Genomic DNA, 15,415 nt, shown 5'->3' with positions numbered 1-15,415 from the left:
AGTTAACTTCTATCTACCTTTGTTTCCTTGTCTGTAAAATAGGAATAATAATATCGATTTCCTACGCATTTGAGATATTTGTAAAGTGTTTGCATGCTTCCAAGTAGTACCTAAATGCTAGTGTTAAAAAAAAAATAAGTTAGGTGTTTATTTTAAAATTCTGAAAGTCACTAAATAATGTTCTTCACATCAAGTTACTTTACCAAGTTAAATAAATAGATGATAGATACATGAAAAGCTTAGGAATTATGACAAAAACTGTGAGATGAATGTAAAATCTGCCATATGTAAAACTTAATAAGGATCTTAAAACTTCAGCTTATGCAAAATACGGCTCCCTCTTATTTTCTTATTTGTATCTCTGTTCTGATGGTGCCCCACAACCTTCCTCCCTCTAGGAATTTAGAAGGAAACCTTCAGGGGTCCGGGACTTCTCGGTAGCATGTACAGTATGCTGTGTTATTACAGACTTCCACAAGGTTCTCTGTACTGCTTACAACTGGGTACTCATTTCTTTTGCCTATACCCTACTAATTCCAGGCTGCTGCAACCCCTCTTGTAAACTCAGCCCTGCCCCGCTCTCGAGTCTTTTAATCTGTAAGAGCAGAAACTTTGAATTCTAGAGGTTGGATTCGAATCCTGGTTCTGCTACTTACTTGCCATACCTGTTACACGTTGGAGAAGTAACCTCTCTAGTCACTTGTTTCCTCATCTGTAAAATGCAGGTATAGGACTAGACTACTACAGGATCTTTAAAGTTCCCTCTTCAAAAATCATACGATTGCTGGGAAAGCTGTACAAACGCGCTATTTTTAATCGAAGATTTAAAGGTTTATCACTCCTACGTTTATTTCACAAGGCTCTCTTCCTTATTACCTTAGTAATATTAACACATTTAATCAGAACAAATGAAAAAGAAACACCGCAGTGTTTCACTTTCTGATATAGCCACTTAGAGCCTTTCTTCTTTGTGAAGCCGTGTTTAACCCGTGGTTACCAGGACCCGGCTAACTGGATAAAGGACTGTCTTCAGTGGATTCATACCTTCACTTAATCTCGGCTGTTACGTCTCCCTGGACTTTGGTCTGAGGGAATGAGAAAGGAATAAAGTCCCGAAGTTTGTCCACAGCCAAGAGTAGCCAAGAGCAATTGAGATCCCTCGACTTTGGTAGTCTTGCGCTTTTTAAAAGATTTTATTTCATTTTTTTCTTCATGCAGGACTACTGCTCCCCTCTCTTGTTTGTGTCAACAGTGATTTTTAAACCCTGGAAATCGTTGGGGGCGGGGGGGGGGGAGGGGGAGCTAAGTGAATAGGTCGACTGAACGGAAACAAAGGCAAAGACCTGCTACAGGTCCTCCAGTACCTCTGCTCCTCCTCCCTCCCCTAATCACTCAGTCCCTTATTTTTATACGTCTAATCAGTTTGATACCCTTTACCTCAGATCCCCACTCCTATCCCTTCAAGAGATTCTACAGTTGCCTTGTCCTTGCCTTCCCCCACTGTGTTACCGCTAATCTCGTTTTAACTTTTCCCAACATGCAGATTCACTGTAATCAATGAAAGAAGTCTATCAGCAAGATAGAAAAGGTCGGGGAAGGGATATTCTTTCCTTAACATTTCAAGGAAAACTCTACCCCTAGGTTGTTCTTGGGCTGCTCAAGGTTGTTCTGTCTGCCCTCCTAAAAAGCAGAATTCCCTTTCCTCTAGTCTAGAGCTGGGAACAAAATACCTATCCCCGGTGGATGTATGTTTTTAAAGCTTCGTGCTCATTCTCAGAATTTCCTGGAACTTTCAGTAGCGGGACTTCTCTTCCTTGGTTCCTCCATCCTCTCTTTCATCTTGTGTCGTTCTCTGTTCATTAGAGGAGTTCAGTGAGATTGTTTATTTTATTGAGAAATTTTAAGGGAACTGTGATATGGGACCTGAGAGACGGGGAAATGGTGACAGAGACAGGAAGAAAGTCTAAGCAGGAAAAGAGTGTTGGCAAGGGTGGCGTTTCTATCAGGACTGTTCCGATTCAACTGGCCCTCATTAAATCACATTTTAAAGGGGGGAGGCGTACAATACGAAGCATTTCTGCTGGCCTTTGCAAAAAAAAAATAAGGTAACCTGCTGTTAAAGGTCCAGAGAAGCTGAGTTGCCCAGTGTTGTCGGACGACAGAGTCTGGAGGCGGTCATAATAGAAATATTCTCATATTTGATGGAGTTGACAGAAATAGTTTTGTGATAAGTTGTTACTATCGTTCAAAGACAGATCATTGTTCAGATAGATGAATGATGACTTTTTCACAATTGAATGAAAGTGTTGGAAAGTAAGCTCATCTTCTGTAGATTGTTGTTATTTTATAGCCTTGAACTGAGCCTTGAAAGATAAGGATTTCAGGAGGTGGTGATTACTTTCCTCCCTTGCCAGGCAGAAAGGCCAGCAAGAACAAAATTTGAAAAGTATAGAAGAATAGGGACTAGTCTGAGAAGGATGTATATATGCATACCTGACTATGTCCCTGTTCTCTGTCCACTCTCATCTGTTTTCCTCTTCCCTCTCCTCTTCCCTAACTCTTTCCCTTTCTCTTCCTTTTCCTCCTCACTTCTCTCCCTCCCTCCCCCCCCCAAAGACAATAACAACAGGTTATATGGACAACTGGATCTGAGTCTTTTGAATTAGATAAGATAACATGTAAAGCATTTTGTAGCTTTAAAGCACTAAATGTTCAGTTAATGTCATTCAGTCCTGTCCTTTAAACATCTGAGTACAAACTGCAGTCTCTAGATGCATAAAATCATCAATTTCTAGATGAAATGGACCCCAGAGACCATCTAATGATTAGATTAGATTAGTCCAGCCATCTCAATCTACAGATAAGGAAACTGAGACCCAAAGGTCAATGATTTGTCCAAAGTCACACAGATGTATGCTGCCATAGGTGGGATTTGAATTCAAGTCCTTTAACTCCAACTCTACTGTTCTTTCCATTGTACACATTCCCTCCCATAACTTCAGGGGAAAGGAAGGACACCAGAACATCCTGGTCCCAAAGAGGGAGCTCATCCTCATTCTCCCCAAAGTTTGGTCCTCAATTGTCAAACAATGAGTTGTAAAGAGAAAGATGACAGGCACATGTTTCTGGAACCCTCAGGAAAAGGCAAAAACACTGGTAGCATCCTAGCACTGGCAAACAACCTACTCTCGTTTTGGGGTTTGATTGCTCCTTCAGTCTAGAATCTAAATCAATGAAGTGAAAGTCTGCTTTAACACCTAGAACTGATTTATCTAGAAAATGAGGATTGGTTAGCCAAGGCTTTGGCTACCAGAGGGAAAGAAAATGTGGTTAGCACAAGTAAGGGTGGAAATCTTTGTAAACTGCACAGTAATATAAAGATTGGAGTTGTTGGGCTGTTTTCCTGGATTTGCAAAGTGCAAAGGATATGAAGGAAGGGAGTGAGTAGTGACGAACTCAGCCATAAACTAGAATGACCACTGTGGGGCAGAAGTTCTTTAATTCAGAGGCAAAAAATCCTTGACACAGCAAAAGTCAAGAAAAGATAATCTCTGGGCATTGACTCTTCATTAAGCTCAGCATCAAACCCTCAAGTATTGAGTAGAGGAAAGACTATAGGAGAAAAGAAAAGGGGGAAGAGAGAGACCAACAGAGAGCAGATAGAAGCAGGGGCAGGGGTGGGACAGTGCATTTCTAATAGGGAAATAGAAACCTGAATTGATGTGGGGAGAGAAGAAAAAGGGAATTGACTACTAAAAGAGATTTCAAAGAAATTTTAAATTCAGTATTCCAGGTCAAATAACCAAGGTAGCTTTTTTAAAACTTCAAAATGCTATTGTTAAAATAACAAAATAAAATTTTGTTAAAAAATTTTGTTAAAGTGCAGATTAAATACTCAATTTCAAAATGTTGAATTTTCATTTTTGTTTTTGCCAGTTTGTTCAGAAGGTATATTTGAATCCCATTTTGGGGGGGGGGGGAACTTTAAAGATAATTTTGTCCAATTTTCTCACTTTACAGAAGAGGAAACAGACCCATAGAGACATAATGATTTTCCTCCAGGGTCACACAACTTCTGAAATCAGGACAGAAATTTAGTTATTTCCGATCTTCACTTCTATCAAGTATAATTATACACTTTTACTGACCATACAGTAGCCATTAAGAACTCACTTTTATAAATACTCTTGGGAGGGGAGGGAGGAAGAGAATGCAGAACTCAACAATTTTATAAGTGAATGTTAAAAATTTTTGTTTACATATAATTGAGAAAAAATAAAAATTAAATGTAAAAAAAATAATACTCTGCTAAAGTTGAAATATGGGTATAAGTTTGGTAATTTAAACATACACACACACACATATATATACATACATATATGTGTGTGACATGTGGGATTTGTAGGGGGTGGGGATATTTTTATTTACACTTAGGTAGCTCATAAGAACATGGGACTTTTAAGATAAGAAGTCACATCTACATAATGTTTTACTGTATCTAAGGGCTTCCATGTTCACTATCTTATTTGACTCTTTCACAGTCCAAGTTAGAAAGTAAAAGTATTATCAATCCCTTTGTACTTAAGGAAACTGAGAGTCAGGAAACTTTCCCAAGGTCACACAACTAGCTAAGTGACTGAGCCTGAACTCGAACCTAGGTCTCCTAATCCCAAACACAGAGTTGCATTTACTCCATTGGTCCAAATACTTCTTTACCTAGAGATGATCGAAACACCTCAGTGGAATAAGTGCAGGTATTATAATTTTAATAAAATTAAATTGAGAACAATGTGCCCCAAGCTCCATCCAAGAATTCCATGGAATTTTTTTACTCCAGCCTTGAGTAGGGGAAATTGTACCAAGGAGAAATCTTGCCCATTTTGTTCAATAATCTGGACTCAGGGAGAAGTAGCTGAAAGCATTTTTTCATCAATAGGAATAATATTTTGCTGAAATTAATTTGCTTGGAAAGCGCCTCCCCCCTACTTTTAAAAGGTTGAGGGGAGGAAGGAGCAACTTTTTCCATGTGTTGATTGGCTTTACTAAAAAAAAAATTTCCTTTTTATCTCTCTCCCTCTTTTTTGGATTTATGGTTGGGAGGAGGTGGTATGAAGAAAACAGTTTGAAATGTGAGTACTACAGGAGTAGGATACAGGAATTTTTTTTAAATCCATGGATGCTAAAATTACTCTCCAAATCACTGCTGAAAATACAAGTTTTTAAAATTAAGCCAACTATGGAATTTAGAGCTTATCAATTTAGCATTTTGATTAGCTAAATTGAATTGCCTTGAAACGTTATTTCTGTCTGTTTCTGTCACTGCCACTAATTTCATCAACCATTTTTACTTCTACCTTTCTTCCCTGAAATCAGTTCTCATTTCAATGGAAAATTGGTCCATTTTTTGCACACTTGCACTTCAATAGTTGAATATTAAGTTTTGATTATTGTTATAGAGGACTTTGAGATTAAAATTCAAATTAAATAAATGCTATCTATCCGCATAGTTCTAGCAACAATTCCTTCGGTAACTTTTTGCATTTTTACTTTAGTGGTCCCCTACCCTCTCCATATCAGTTTATGCTAATGACACTTGTCCTTGAACCTCTTCTACACATCCCTAATATTTTGAGTGATGACATTTCTCCTGATGGAAAATAGCATGTTTTTTTTTATCCAGATTAAGTTAAATGACTCTGGAATAAACAAATTCAAAAGAAGGCAATTCAACAAAGCATTTATTAAGCAGCTAATATATCCTAGGTGTTGGGGATTAAAGTTTAAAAGTCCCTGCTCTAAAGGAGCTCACAGTTGGATAGAGTGGACAAAACATGCAAACAATTATGTACAAATAATGTGTATGCACAGGACAAATTGAAAAGAATCGACCAAAGGAAGGCATTAGCATTAAGGAAAATCTGAAAAGCCTTCTTATAGAAGGTGGAGTTTTAGAAGGGATTTATTTGGAAATCAAGGAAGGCAAGAGATGGAAGTGAGGAAGAAGAGAATTACAGGTATGGGAGGGAATCAATAAAGATGTCTGTAATAAGAAATGAATGTCCAGTGTACAGAACAACAAGGAAGGCTAGTGTCACTGAATCACAGAGCATGTGGAAGAAAGGAAGGAAGGTCTAAGAAGCCTGGAAAGACAGGAAGGGTAAGTTATGAAGAGCTTTAAAAGATGAACACAGAAATTTATATTTTGTTCTGGAGGTAATAGGGAGCCACTGGAATTGATTGAATAGAGAAGTGACAGGTCAGACTTGTGCTTTAGGAAGATCACTTTGAAAAGAGGGTGGAATGGAATGAGGAGAGACTTTGAGACGGGGAAACTAACCAACAGGATATAGCAAAGATCCTGAAATGAGGCAATAGGGACCTGCACCAGTGTGATGACAGCAACCGAGAGAAAGGGAACATATTCAAGAGACATCAAAGTAAAATCTACAGTACTTGGCAATAGATTGAAGATGAGGAGGTGAGAGAATGAGTAAACAGGTGTGAACCTGGGTGACCAGGAGTATGATAGTGCAAGCTATAATATCAGGGAAGTTTGGAAGGAGAAAGAAAATAAGTTCAGTTTTGAATATGTTGTGTTCAAAATGTGTATCAGAGATCTAAATCAATTTCACCAAAAACATTGATTCAATTCATTCATGGAGATGTTACTGAAAAAGTAACATACGAAGAGTAATTTCAGCTATTGGATGGGATGTGAAATCATTTAATGGTCTCACAAATCACAGAAGGTATGTTTAACCTTTGATTTTGCATTACTTTATAATTCTAACTCATTATTTTTCCTCTTTATTAGTACCCAATAACAATCCCCACTCAGCTTCTGAATTTACAACCTCTTCTTTCCTCTGTAAATGAGGTCCCTATTCCAAATACAGCTAAAAGCAAATAAAATGCAATAATATAGCTATGTTTTCGATTAGCAGCTCTAATTTCATTACCTTCAAAATGATGTAAGGCTAAAGTAAATACTGTATTTCCTGACTAAGCATGGAAAAAAGAATGTGTGAACTCAGGCAACATGAAGGATTTGGGGAATGGGTTGGGGAGGAATGACTTCTTGCTTTGCTTATCTGCCTCTTCGATATGAGAAATCAAGCTTTTAATTTTTTTCTCCAGAGGAGGAAGGGCATGATCTTCACAAACAGGCTTTTATAATTACAAAAAAAAAAAAAAGTAGTGAAGTACGGTATGAGAGAGGTTCTTAAGTTTTGGGGGTTTTTTTGGTTTGCTGTTGTGGTTAATTTTTTTTTTCATAGATCCCTTCTCATAATATTTTTAAATACAAAAAATTAAAATGCCAGATTATAAAGGAAAAAAATATATCAAAATATATTTTGACCCCAGAGTAAGAATCCCTGAGGATGTCATTTAGGCCTAGGAAGTGAAAACTTCATAAGGTTGTCTTGTCACTCTAACTCTTCTGAACATTTACAAGTGGCTGTATGTGTAAAAAATTTGTGGGAACTGGTATTCTTAAGGCTAAAACCATATGAAGAATAATTTTTAAATGTTTACAATATCCAAAATTTAAAAGAGAATCTTTGCATGCTCATGTGGTCAAATGAGATTATTTGTAGAAAGCACTTAGCTCAGTGCCTGACACATGGTAGGAGCTATATAAAAGCTTATTCCCTTCTTTTGCTCCCTTGCCCTTCCTAAGATACATTTCCCAAACCCTTCCTCTAGCAAAAAAGGGGGTAGGGGAAGACTGCCACTTCTTTAATGAGATTCTTTGTAACCTCTATCTGCAGGAGTGGAGAGCCAGAGGCAGAGACTGTATACTTAATACAATGTATACTGCCCTCCTTATTCAAATTTTAAACCTCTTAAATACTATTCACCATAATGCAGTTTCTCTCAGCTTCAGCTCGTTTCATCTTCTTCCCTTTCCAATTTTAATATGCCCTCCAACATAGGGATAGCTTAGTATTGATCAGCATGCTGGGCAAAAGAATTTGTTATCTCTAATATTTCTTCTGGAAGGCTAAATTTAATTCACCAATGAACATGAACTATCAAGGAAAGAGCAACTTTCATACAGAATGAGACTGAGGGAAGTAACTAAAGCATAAAATGTGCCTTGAGTTCTTCTTTTTCTTAAAAACCTAGCCCTTCCGCTTTATTTTTTTTTTCTGCTCTCTCTCTCCCTCTCTTCTACCCTTTTCCAACTTTGGAATCAAATTGAGATGCCTCAAATTATATAGAAACATCAAAAACATAGAATGGTAGAATTGAGTTAGTTTTACAAGACCCTTCCCAAAAAATGACTTGCTTTTTCTAATCCCAGATCACCTTTCTCCTAGGGGTATTTATTATCCCTGTCTTAACAGCACATAGTTCTTTAGTTCAACACTAATATTATGCCTCCTGTGGTTTTTTTGTTTTTGCTGTTTCAAAAAACAGAATGTTAAAAGCTCAATGAAATTTTATAGGATCAATATTTTAAAAAGCTTGACTAAAAAGTTCAAGTTACTATAATGTAACCTTTTTTCAAATAGGAAACCAGGAAGAACATTATAGAATGCTTGGCCAATACTAATTAGGATTAATAAAACTGTTTCTAGTAATAAAAAAAGTTAGTTTCAATTATTGGAATGACATAGTTTCAGAAAACAGTAGGATGACAGTATTTTCAGATACCTGGAGAACACAGAATGCTTGGATTTTCACTCTGACAAATAAACTGTCAACTGAAAGATGTCTTAACTTAGCTTCTGATACATAGTAGGAGCTTAATAAATGCCCATTGACTAATTGATAATGTAGTTATTGTTGTTGACGATGTAGTTATTAATTTCAATATAAAACGCTACTTTAAATGCACATTAAAAATTGTAATACTCAAAAATCTAAATGAGTTCAGTAAGGATGAAAACTATCTCCTTTAAAAAGTTTTGTTTTGGGACTGATGGTGGAGACAAATAATACCTATAAATATTTATCCCAAGGCCAGAATTATTCAAAGAAAGTGTCTCTCCACAAAAGGAGAAGACAGTAAGATGACTTTCTCAGCCATGGCATCTCAAACTGACATCATGGAGGAAATTGCAATCTGATTTGATGGTATATAGACTCCAGATTTTATAGATCCTTATTGAAGTCAGCATATATTATACATATGTATTCATTCTTAATAAATGTTACTTTAACAACACAAAATTCTTCAATTCTGTTTAAATTAGTAATGTGATTAATAAATTTTAGGGAACCCAAACACTGGAAAAGTTCAAACTTTATTAAGTATTCATATAAAAAATTGCCCCCCCCAAATTCACCAAACATGAACTTTCATAGTGTGGTTGGTATTAGGGGCCGCATTACACAGAAAAGATAAAGTCCAATTTACAAATGACAAGTTTGACAATAACAGTTAGGGGGAAAACTAAGAGCAAATCCCTGATGAACCCCCAAATCCCACATCCTCTTTAGGAAATTGCTAAGATTAGAGTCAAATAAATTACCATAAATTAGGTGCCAAGACAACTCTCAATTTAAAAAACACAGAAACAAGGGGGGCAGGGGGAGGGAAAGGATTTCCTTAGCTCCTGCAGGAAGTGTGTAACACTGTAACACTGTTTATGCTGCTGGCCCGAAGGCGGGAGGAGAGTGGTAGATGTGTCATCCATCTGGATAGTTGCAGTAATATACTGCAGAACTGGCATCAGACACGACAGAGGAAATGGCCCCCTGACTGTCAGGTAGAGGAAGGCCGGATTCATGTCCCTGGTAGCTTAGCCCCAACTCTGGTTTGCACACAAAATGCAGATACTGTTCAAATTCTGTTCGGTCCACATCTGCAAGGAGTTCAGCAGGTTGACTGGTTTCCAGGCCATCCCTGCAGGACAGGGCCTCTGGAGGAGGAGAGGGCTGACTAGATCCTGGCTGATGCTGCATCTGGAAACCTCGGACACTGCCCCCAGCCTGGGGGGAGCCCATGGGACCATAATACATATGCAGAGGGTTGGAGGGGCCCATCAGTCCCTGCAGTGAGTGGCCCAGGGGTTCCTGCATATGTCTGTGGTGTACAGGACCCGAGTGGGAATCAGGATGCACAGAGTACTCAGAGGCTACAGGATAGCTGTAGGGTCCCGGCTGGCAGTCCCCTTGCAGAGAGGAGGTGAAGAAAACTGCATCTGGCTCCATGCCATCCATGGGAGAAGCTTCAGGGGTAGGTAGATTGTAGCTGTCAAACTGAGGGGCAGGACCCAGACTCTGGCACTCTCGGTAGTGTCCCATCTGAGGAGGGAGCACTCCCTGGCCCGGGTGATAGGCCTGCTCATGGAATGGCAGTCCCAGGCCATCCACACACAATCTGCCCTCTGGACCCAGCCCAGAGCCTGGCTGCTCAGGGAGACTGTGGAGGAAGCCACTCTCTGTCCGTTTCAGCCTCTTCACCTGCTTCCTCCTCCGAGGCCGGTATTTGTAATTGGGGTGATCCTGCATATGCTGCACGCGCAACCGCTCAGCCTCCTCCACAAAGGGCCTCTTCTCGGCCAGAGATAAAGCTTTCCAGGACTTCCCTGCAAGGACAAGGGAAGAAAGAAAAGGGAACAGACTTGGTCATTCTCCACCGACTGGCAGAGCCCACTCATTTCTACCCTTACAATGAACCCGTTACTCGAAGTGGCAGAAGAGGGAATGGCGGCATGTAGGCACAAAGCTCTTATGAAGGGGAAACCCTTCTGGCAAGGGGACAGTACCTTTATTGTAAAAACACTACTAAATTTCCAATCTGCGAAGCTTCTTAATTCACTCTCCTCCGGCCCTTCCCAAATAGTCTTTTGCCTTTTCCCGTTAGGCACTCCAATGCCCTTTTCCTCATCTAGTTCTCCTGTTCTGCTGCCCGGAGGTGCCTAGAATTGGGCGTTTCTCCTTCCAGTCCAGGAGAGAAAGCAAAAACTGTACTCTCGTCAATCGCTCCCAAAAGTAGCCTGCCCCAAGAAACTACCGTGTAACCAGGGAGCAAAAAGGGTGACAAGATCTGGAAGATCAATTTGGAACGAGTTGGAGAAAAGTGCGAGGAGATGTAGGGATGGAAAAGGAAGGAATGCATGGACAAAAGCAAAGTAAGAGGGAAGCATAGTCTTACAAAACACAGAATTTTGTTTTCTAGACTTTAAGGTCCCCACTTGAAAGGTGAGGTCACTGTGACAGAAACAGGCAGTCGAAGTCCCCACGGCTCCCGTGGAATGCCAACTCACCTAGCATCTTGCTCAGCTCAGCGTTGTGCAGGTCCGGGTTCTGCTGTGCCAGCCGCTTACGCTCGTCCTTGGCCCACACCATGAACGCGTTCATGGGCCGTCGGATGCGGGACTCCCCTTTGCCACGACATGCAGCCCCAGCAGCTGCGGCAGTCGCGCTGCTCCCGCTCCCTGCACCCGCACCGGACTCACTCTTGACCTTCATCTCCCCCAGGGGGCTCACAGACTCTGCCCAAGGGCAGGGGCCCATCCCGGCCATCATCATGGGCAGCGCGCACCTGGCCTGGCTCTGGTCGTCACTGGCGTACCCCGCATCCGGACTGCTCATGGCTGTCCTGCCCAGACCTCGTGCCTCGCACCCCGCCCCGCCCCCACACCCTCAGCCGGGACCCGACGGTTCCCCCAGTGGAGGATTGAAGGTGGGAGGAGAGCGTGGTAGCGTGCGGGAATCGCTCAGTCTAGGTGGATTTGCCCTGACTCCCTGCCTTGACTCTCGGGTCCAAATCTCGAGTAGAACAAGCGCCCCCAACCGACACGTACCCAGTGCGAGCGCTCTAGCTGCAGCAGCTCCCCTTTCTATACCCAGGCGACCAATAGGGCTCCGGGGGCGGGCCGGCTCCCACGAGGTGTCAGACGCCCCTCCCTGGTCAAGGCCCTGGGCCACCTCCCGGCCGGGAGCTAGTTCTGCTGCTGCTTAGGCTTTACCTGATCAGGTGTGAACTGGAAGAAACCAGACCTCCAGGCACCGGAAAATCGGGACCTCAGACTTCGAAATTGTCGGATTGATTGCACAAGCTGCAAAATTTTCAAAGGTTCCCACTTGGAAAGCTTTTTTTTTTTTTTTAATGCTAACACTGTTGGAGAAAAACGCCTCAGCTCGTTTTTTTAGTGAAAATATAGACAGAAGCATTTGTATTTTCCTTTTAAATAAAGTACAAAATGATCCTTCTGACCGACCTCAGGATGTCTTCATTCCGGCCCAAGGAATAACTTCTGTTATCTCCTTCAGAGGTGCTTAGTCGGACTTCAATGAAATCTCTAATTTAAAAAAATCAGAATAAAAATCCTCCCTCCCACTCGAGTTTTTGTTGCTTCCCGTCGACATTTTCCACGTTGATTCATGTCATTTTACTAAAGTATACAACATAATTAAACTTTTGTAGATCTCAACCTTTCTCTTCCAGTTCATTTGAATGCTCATTTTTTTAGTATCTAGGATATGGAGAACCAGGAGGGAGGAAAAGTGCAAAGTTTGCATAAGATTGTTAAAGAACTGCATGCCCTTTTGTCAGAAAAAAAAAAAACAAACTAAATGTGTCTTGAAAATTGTTTTAAGTGCTTTCCTAAATGTAAGTTGATATTTTCAAGCTATTTCTCCTGCGTTTCTGATAAACGAGGCAAACCTTACCTTTAGAATCTGAAATCTGAGTCAGACTTGTGAATTTCCTGGACCTAAACTTGAATATTTTCAAATTTTACTCCCGACTCATATTAAATCTATTGCTTATCTGGAAATGTCCAGGTGTAAACAGGAGATCAGAGAGCTTTATTTGGGTAAGGACAGCTTTGTTTGGACTACAGTTATTACAAACTAACTTTAGCACTCAGGGTGGCTTTCAGTAGTCCGACTGAGTAGCAGCCAAAGTCTCCTACTCTTTGTTTTTTGGCGGCATTTAAATATGAAAGCCTTTGTTAAAGTAAAGGGCTTAACCAAAAAAAAAAAAGAGCCGGGCTACTGGGGCCTGAAATTTGAGATTTGAAAAAAAATAAATACATTTCTTCTTCTGTCTTCTGGAGCTACTCCTAAATATTAATAAAAGTACAGATCTAAGGCCAATGTGGAAGGAGGTGTGGGGGAAGGTAAGAGGAGGTGTGTGTGTGTTTCAATACTTCGTCTAAACTCAGTTTGAATTAAAGGTCTGGTGAGTCTATCTCACAAATCCCAACCTTTTCCATCAGTTGTCCAAACAACTTTAATACTAACCTCAAGAAAAGTGAGTTTTTCTTTCTTGCTTGTGAAAAAACTTATCTGAAAATGAAAAAAAGCACTGAATGCTCTTCAGCTCAAAAGCTGAAGTCATCCCGTTTTCCTTGATGTTACAATCCAAGAGGACCAAATTCATCGCTTGAGAAATTCACTGTTTTGGAATATCTACCGAATCTCAAAATACTATGGAAGGGACTTTTACTTCAGTAGTGTCAACTCTGTCCGATAAACAACGTGCTTCTTCAGAGTCTCTTCCCAGGAGTAATTCCCCCACTCAATTTCCCATTGCGTGAATAACAGTAACCAAGGTGTCATTTCAGTCTAGTTAATTCTCACTTGAGTTATTCCCCAGCAGCCTACTCTCCCCACTCTCCTCCAATTCTGAATGAGAGTTTAGGTCTGATTTTAAGAGGAGTCTCTAAGAAAAAGAAAAAGAGAAACAGCAAGTAGTTTAATATTTGCGTTCTTAAATTGGGGTCACCGAATTTTTTTTAAAATTTTCATAATTATTTCAACATAATTTGTTTCCTTCGTAATCCCTTGCATTCCATTTTATGCATTTAAAAGCATTACCTGGAGGGATCCAAAGGTTTTAGTAGATTGCCAAAGGGGAACATCACACTAAAAAGGTTAACATCCCCAACTTGGAAAGTAGAGAGGCATTAGCTTAAAGAATTACAGAAGTATTATTTCAACAGGTGAATCAGAAAAGAGACATCTCCTTAACAAAGTTCACAATGGTGCTTTTGTTGCTGGGTTTTGTAATGAAATTTTAAATTTTCTTCAAAATTAACTGAGAAACAAATCCTAATGGCATTCTCAGGACTATACCGAGGAGATAGAAAAGGCAGGGCGTGCAAAATTCACTAGGACCACGAAACCCGCCTAGAAAGGAAATTTTTAAAGAAAGAGCAAGCTTGACAACCAGCAAAAGCTATTCCATTAGAATCTTGCAACTAAGCTTCCCGATACAAAATCTTTGCCCCATTTAGCCTAGCGAGAAATCAAATGGAATTACTGTACCAAAGCTTTATCGGGATCTTCAGCTTTCATCTCCTTTCTATAACACTATCATACTTCCAGAGGACAGCACTAATTTAATTAAATCTTTGAGAAGGAATTCCCCGTGCCTGTTTAGTCCTGGCTCTCCAACCCTGCTCCCTTTGGCATTAATTCCTTTCTGATAACTGTACCGAAGTTTCTTTTGGACCTTATCAAACCCTGTCGTTTGTTGAGAGGAATCATTTCTATTTCAGTCCCATTGCTAACCGTACTGTTGGAAGTGGTCAAGTGTTATCACAGCCAGCCACAAATGCCACATGAAAAGCTGCAAACATCCGGAGCACTTCCTGAAAACCCACTTTTCTCAACACTGAAGGATTTTTTGTTTTGTTTTATTTCTTTAGTGAGGAAGAGAGTTTCATAAGTAAAGAACAGTGTAGACCATACCCAAATAAAAGTAGACATTTTCTACTTGCAAACTCCTGCTTGTTCACAGGTTGCTTTGAGAGGCCCTCAGTGGATGAAGTCACTAGAAGACGCTGCAGCAGTGTGGGAAATAACTAATTTGTAAGAAAAAAGAGATTTGGAGGTATAACCTCGGCAAATAGCCTCTGTTAATGATCAGTGATGCTGAGAGGAAAGCCCAGTGCACACTTGAGCCGGCTAAATATCGAGGAGCTCTTGGGGAAATGTCAAACAGGTTTAAAAAAAAGTTATCGGGACAAGCCCAACATGAATTTACTCTTCTCCCACGACTAAAAAAAAGCAAAGCACTGCGAACCCTGGGTGCGCTTTGTGTTTTTTCAGCCGTACTTTTGGGGGTACAGCGAAGCAGCTCGGCAGCTCTAACCCCCACAGAGGGAGCAGGGTTGGCTCGAGATTACTTGTAGAGGCTACGTAGAAGCCTCATAATAGCAAACCCAGACGTGGGAATAAACAATAGCCCTCTTGGAAAAGTAAAACAATAATGTTTTGGCGTTTATAGATTGTGGGATTTTTTTTTCTCAGCAAAGCGCGAACACTCTCTTGGGGACAGCAGCGGGAGAACGCTTACTGAGCTTGGGGGATCTTTCTGGCGGTTCCAATGGTCTCCCTCCATCTCCCAGGTAGGACCAGGCTCCCTACGTGCAGCCCAGGGCAGGGCAATATTGAGCGGCAAGGCCGCGGTGGTGCCTGGGTGTCAGCCCCCTTTCGCCCCGCCTAT

The 15,415-nt window shown here is 40.6% G+C and overlaps 1 protein-coding gene across 2 annotated transcripts; it reads right to left on the bottom strand.

Moving 5' to 3' along the window:
- Window positions 1-9,235: 9,235 nt before the first annotated feature.
- LOC140501240 (transcription factor SOX-17-like) lies at window positions 9,236-14,313 on the bottom strand. 2 transcript variants are annotated; one of them, XM_072604603.1, is made up of 5 exons: window positions 14,233-14,313; window positions 13,207-13,627; window positions 12,180-12,260; window positions 11,223-12,017; window positions 9,236-10,541 (listed from the first exon to the last, which is right to left on the bottom strand). In XM_072604603.1, the coding sequence occupies exons 4-5, from the start codon at window positions 11,548-11,550 to the stop codon at window positions 9,640-9,642; spliced, it is 1,230 nt and encodes a 409-aa protein (XP_072460704.1). In that variant the 5' UTR covers window positions 11,551-12,017; window positions 12,180-12,260; window positions 13,207-13,627; window positions 14,233-14,313; the 3' UTR covers window positions 9,236-9,639. The 2 variants fall into 2 exon arrangements, with proteins under 2 accessions (XP_072460704.1, XP_072460702.1); XM_072604601.1 differs by lacking the exon at window positions 14,233-14,313 and having other exon boundaries at window positions 11,223-12,260; window positions 13,207-13,641.
- Between the last annotated feature and the right edge of the window lie 1,102 nt (window positions 14,314-15,415).

The sequence above is a fragment of the Notamacropus eugenii genome, chromosome 4 (assembly GCF_028372415.1).
Source record: "Notamacropus eugenii isolate mMacEug1 chromosome 4, mMacEug1.pri_v2, whole genome shotgun sequence".
In the NCBI taxonomy this organism is placed as follows: Eukaryota; Metazoa; Chordata; class Mammalia; order Diprotodontia; family Macropodidae; genus Notamacropus; species Notamacropus eugenii.
The sequence above is the reverse complement of the archived record's forward strand: the minus strand, read 5'-3'. Positions and strand labels throughout refer to the sequence as shown.